This window comes from Trichechus manatus, unplaced genomic scaffold, assembly GCF_000243295.1.
Source record: "Trichechus manatus latirostris isolate Lorelei unplaced genomic scaffold, TriManLat1.0 scaffold00024, whole genome shotgun sequence".
Lineage (NCBI taxonomy): Eukaryota > Metazoa > Chordata > Mammalia > Sirenia > Trichechidae > Trichechus > Trichechus manatus.
In genome coordinates, this window is record NW_004443960.1 from 18,225,064 (window position 1) to 18,230,970 (window position 5,907).

Genomic DNA, 5,907 nt, shown 5'->3' on the forward strand with positions numbered 1-5,907 from the left:
GTTTTGCAGGATATATTATTCTTGGCTGGCAATTTTTCTCTTTCAAGGTTTTATATACATCATCCCATTGCCTTCTTGCCTGTATGGTTTCTGCCAAATAATCTGAGCTTAGTCTTATTGTTTCTCCTCTGTATGTGACTTTTTGTTTTTCTCGAGCTGCTCTCAGGATTCTTTGTCTTTGTTTTAGTGAATGTGAGTATCATATGCCTTGGTGATTTTCTTTTGGGGTCTATGCTATATGGGGTTTGTTGAGCTTCTTGGATGGTCAGCTTTTCATCTTTCATGATATTGGGGAAGTTTTCTGTCAGCAATTCTTCGATGATCTTCTCTGTGTTTTCTGTTTTCTCCCCATTCTGGAACTCCAATCACTTGCAGATTTTTGCTTTTGATTGTATCCCACATAACTCTCAGGGTTTCTTCAGTTTTCTTCATTCTTTTTTCTGACTTTTCCTCAAACAGAGATGTATGCAAGTGTTTGTCTTCAATTTTGCTGATCCTATCTTCCATTGTTTCAAACCTACTCCTCAGCCCTTCTATGACACTGTCCATTTCTGAAATCTTGTTGTTTATCTTTTGGATTTCTAATTATTGTTTTTGCATGATTTCTAGTTGTGAATTTACTTTAGCATTTTGTTCCTGTATTATTTTCTTGAATTCTCCTTTTTTTTGGTCTGTATTTTCCATTAATTTGTCTGTTTTTTCCTCATTTTTGTCTGCTTTTTGCTTCAACTCTTGGATAATTCTGAATATTAGAGACCTGAATTCCCTATCAGTTAGGTCTAGTGCCTTTTTTTCTACTGGAAGATCATCTGGTGTTTTATTTTGGATGCCTACTGGAACCATCCTGTCCTGTTTTTGTAAATTTTTTGATATTGTCTGCTGTCTTCAGAGCATTCAGTGGTTATTTTCCTCTTTTATTGACACAGCAGGGCCAGTCCAGCTGAAGGGGAGTGGCTGGGATGGATTGTTTGTGGCACGTACCAGGGTTGACAGTGGGGACTGGGAATCAGTGCAGGGCAGGTTCCAGTAGGCCATGCCTGTGCTGCTTGGGAGTGTGATGTTCAGCGCACGGTGCAGGTAGGCAGGTAGGAGGGGGTAGATTGTGATGTGTGGAGCTAAGATGGGTATGGGAAAGATGAGAGAGAGGAGAGGAACAGGGGCCAAAAACATACACAGAAACAGCAAAGACTGCTAAGGGAGCTTGCTATTGGAGTGGAGAGATGAGAGATTGAGAAATGGGGAAAAACAAAAATGAATAAAAAAGGGTAAAAGAAAAAAATGAATAAATCAAGAAACTGGAAATGAAGAAAGCCAAAAACAAATAAGAGAGAGAAGAAAACAAAACAAAGAAACAACAACAACAACAAAAAAAAAAACCCAAAAATAAAAGAAAAAAAAAAGAAATGCCCCCAGCGATGTCCTTGTGTGTCTGCGCAGAGTAAGGGAATAGCTTCCAAACTGCACAGTACTGCCTGTCTAGAAGGGGCTCCCTAGCCGAGAAAAGAAAAAGAAAACAAATCAAAACAGAACAAATAGAGCAAACAAACAAACAAAAAAGCCCCAGGGGTCCCACCAGCATGGTGGCACAGGCCAGGAAGCAGTTTCACAGTTGAGCGGTGTTTCGCAGCCTTTCAGGAAGAAGCAAAGATGGCACACAGAGCCAGGTATTTGAGAGAAAGGAGGAGGAGGTGGTGAGAAGTAAGGAAGAAATCTAAAGAAGCAGAAAAAAACAACACAAGCAGCCAACAAAAGGCACTCAGGGAGCCAGCCAGTGTGGGCGGGTGGAATCCAAGTGACACCGGGGTGAAGGTTGTGCTTCCTGGCCAAGAGACTGTGGCTACAGGAAGCAAAGGAGGCTAAGTGGGGGTGAAGAAGGGTGGGAAGTGGGAAAGCCTATATAGCTGGTTACCTGTTGTTCTGTCTCCTGCTGGAAGCTCTCTGAAGCTGCTTTCTCATACCCCCTGTTTGCTGATCTCCCATACGAGTCCAAGATGGCAGATCTGTGCTGCGGTAGCTGATAGGGGATCTCTGTGTGTATCTCTCCTCGCTCTCTGTTCTCAGTCAGTTTCTTATTCCATTCAGTGCTTGGCTGAGTTCTTTATCTCTTCATTTGATGCTTAGGGTTTCAGAACTGAGGTGTGATTCTGTTTGACTTAGTTTTTCTGATCTTTGCTGTGGAGGGACGGCGTGGTGCTTCTGACTATAGTGCCATGGTGCCCGGAAGTCCTCGGCAGCCAAGCTCTTAACCGCTGCACCACCATCTAGCAGTTGTAAAATCATATCTCATGATATTCTCAATTTTCATTTCCCTGGTTATTAATAAAGTAGTACATTTCTTTATATGTTTATAAGCATGTTATTTCCTCTTTGGAGTTCCTGTTCATGTACTATGCCAATTTTTATTGAGTTGTTTTTCTTTTCCAATCAGTTCTTTCTATACTGCTGATACTAATCCTTTCTCTGCTATATGAGCTGCACATATCTCCCAGCTTTTACTTTGTCTTTTCACATTCTAGAGTGTTTTTGAACAGAAATTTTGTAATTTTCACGTGGTCAAATCGATCAGTTTTTTCTTCTATGTTAGTTCCTCTGTGTCTTATTTATATCATATTTTCTGACCTAAGGTCAGAAAAATATTTGCTTACATTTTCTTCTAATAGTTTCGAAGTTTTAATTTTGACATTAAAGTTTGCAGTCGATCTGTAATCTCTTTACGCATGGAAGAAGATAGACATTTTTTCCATAGGGATAACCAATTTGTTGAATAACCTTCCTTTCCCCAGTGATCTGTCATGCTAACTCTGTCAAATATAAAAGTTTGATACGTTCATGAATAGGCTTTTTGTCCTTTCCTCTATTTCATTAGTCAGTTGATCTATTCCTGTACTGATACCATGGAGTCTTATTTACAACAGCATTATAGTGCGTCTTGGTACCTAGTAGGGCAAGTCTCTACTTACTCAACTTCTTTATAAGTGTTTTTACCTATTCTTGGTCCTTTGCTCTTCCAAATATATTTTAGAATCAACTTATCAAGTTCTATGGACAGTATCTCTTAACATTTTAATGGGGTTGCATTAAATCTATAGATCAATTTGGAGAGAACTGGTATCTTTATAATAGTAATTCTTCCCATCTTGGTTAAGAGATCGGCTGCTACAAAAGGTCAGCAGTTCGATTTCCTTGGAAACCCTTGGAAACCCTAAGGGGCAGCTCTACTCTGTCCCCTAGGGTCGTTATCAGTAGGAATTGATTCCACGGCAATGGTTTTGGTTTTTGGTTTTTATCTTTCCATTTATTTACGTCTTCTTTAACGTTCTTCTGTAGAGTTTTAAGTCTTCTGTGTACAGGTCTTAACAGATTTTGTGTTTGATTTATTTTTAGGCATTTAGAATTTAGCATTTTTTTTTTCTCAGAATGCATTTTTTTAGTTGAGGTATAATTTATATGCAATAAAATGACGCACCTATTTTAAGTGTATAGTTCAATGACTTTTGACAAATATAAACACCTGTGTAACCACAGCCACAATCAAGATATAGAACATTTTTATCATCCCAGAAAGCTCCCTCATACCCCTTGCAGTCAATCCTCCCTACTTCTAGCCCCAGGCAATCACAAAATGGCTTGTTGTCACTATAGATTAATTTGCCTTCTTTTTTACGTCATATAAATGGAATCATAAAGCATTCATTTTTGTGTGTCTGGCTTCTTTAACTCAGCATACTGTTTTTGGGTTTCATCTATGTTCTCGTATCATTGTTGGTTTTAACTTTTTACTACTGAGTAGTAGCTTTTTCTTCAAAACTTTAGACATCAGAGTTTGATTTTTTTCCTCTTTCCTCCTCACTCTTCCCAACAATGGGCTTTTTAGCTCTCCTCTCTTTCTGCCTTTAGTGATTTCAGACAATAACGAGTCTCAGTGTGTCCTTTTATCCTAAAAACAGGGCCAGTAGTCCCATGCCTACTTTGATGCATTCAACTATGCTTCTTAGGACCTCTTGAAGAGGTGGTAGTGGGTGGCTTCCCTTAATCATTGCCTGATGGCTTCCTTCCAATTAAAAGAGGGGAAAGAAATTTGCCTGGCTACTGGTGCTCCTTGTCCAGGGAGTATTCTGGCCAGCTTGGGCTTTGGGAACTGCTGGGATTTCTGGCAAGGGGTCCTCAGCCTCCTATGTAGCTTTGCTTGGGTAGTCGCTGGCCTGATTGGCTTTGCTCAGCTGGCCCTCCCTGGAATGTCTTTGTCTTTCAGGACAATCCTGAGAAGACAGCTGCCTCTGAACAAGGGAGCTTTTACATCACAGGGGACCGAGGCCACATGGATGAGGATGGCTACTTTTGGTTCGTGGGAAGAAATGACGACGTGATCAATTCCTCAAGGTCAAGCTGTCTGATCTTTCTCCCTCCCTTTGGAGTATCACTGGGGCCTGGGGAGGGGAGGGCACTAGAAGAATTTGTTTTTCTCTTCCAGCTACCGGATTGGGCCAGTTGAAGTAGAAAGTGCCCTCGCTGAGCACCAGGCTGTCCTGGAGTCTGCTGTGGTCAGCAGTCCGGACCCCATCAGAGGGGAGGTAACTAGTTCATCCAAGGGCATGACTTCCTGGTTCTAGCAAGAGGAAGGTCCAAATTCCCCTATATCTCACCCTGATTCAGGTACCACAAAGCCTGAAATGGCACCATCAGACACATTCCTTTTGGTTAAACATTACCCTCATGTCTCTGGAGATGCAAATACTCCCGGGAGGGACAAAACTGGAAGACGTCAACACTTTCTCATGTTCAGTGGATACAGAGCTGGATCCAGAAAAGGGAGATCTTGGTGGCAAGTGCAGGCTCTGTCATCCATCCCGTCCAATAAAACGTCTTTCTCCATTTGCAGATGAAGATACAGGGAACATGCCAGTCATGGCTGCTGGGGGCTCTAACCTGGGCGAAATAGCCAACTTGCGGGATGACAGCGTAAACATCCAAAGTGATCTTGATATACCAGAAACATAGGCCAAATTTAATAAACTGGACTTTCACAGGATAAATGCAAATTCCTTCCTGTGGCTCCCAGAAAAATAGATAGAATGGGGAAAATCAGCCTAAAGGCTATGTACTTTTCATTGGCTGTCAATCCAAAGTGATCCCAAAGTATAACATAGTTACCTTTCAAAAGGTCATCTAACAACAAGCTGCATTCCCAGAAGCATCATGGCCACAGGAGCAGTTCTCAAAGTGTCATCCTGGGACAGCCCACAGCTGCATCATCTTGGGTTCTTGTTTAAAACACGGATTTCTAGACCTCAAGTCAGATTTTCTCGATCAGAGTGACTGGGGCTGCAACCCGGGGAATCTGCATTTTAACCAGCACCTCCCCATCACCCCACCCCCACCACTGCCAAGTGATCCTAGTGTCCACTAAAGTTGAAGACCACTGATTTAGAATGAGGGAGGTGAGAGTCCCATCTATGTGTTAAAGAAATCACAACTAGAAAATTATGCCTAGTTATGCATGCCACAAATTAACTGGGGCTTTGACAAATGGCTATGCGCTCAAAGTTTATCCATACATAGTGCTTAGAACAGAGTCTCATACATGGAATGTTTAGTAGTTATGATGGTAACAGAAAGCTCTTTCTAAAATTAGATCTGTCTGAACATGAAATGATAGTGAGCTTCCCATCTTTGGGAGGTATGCAAGTACATTTGGATGACCATTTAACAGGACCTTGTAGACAGAGTTGTATGCTGGTATGGATAAGGGTTAGACTGAGAGACTGAGTAGCCTTTTGGACCCTTCCTTTCTTTTTTTTTTTCTGTGTATTGTTGTACTTTAAGTGAAAGTTTACAATTCAAGTTAGTCTCTCATACAAAAATTTATACATACATTGTTATGTGACCCTAATTGCTCTCCCTATACTG

General features: G+C 41.2%; 1 protein-coding gene across 1 annotated transcript in view; it reads left to right on the plus strand.

Moving 5' to 3' along the window:
• The window catches only part of ACSM5 (acyl-CoA synthetase medium chain family member 5), a 42,582-nt gene that overhangs the window by 31,455 nt on the left and 5,220 nt on the right, over positions 1-5,907 (plus strand). The window contains exons 11-12 of the mRNA XM_004373307.1: positions 4,253-4,380; positions 4,472-4,571. Coding sequence (XP_004373364.1) covers positions 4,253-4,380; positions 4,472-4,571 — 228 coding nt within the window. The remainder of the gene's footprint in view (positions 1-4,252; positions 4,381-4,471; positions 4,572-5,907) is intronic.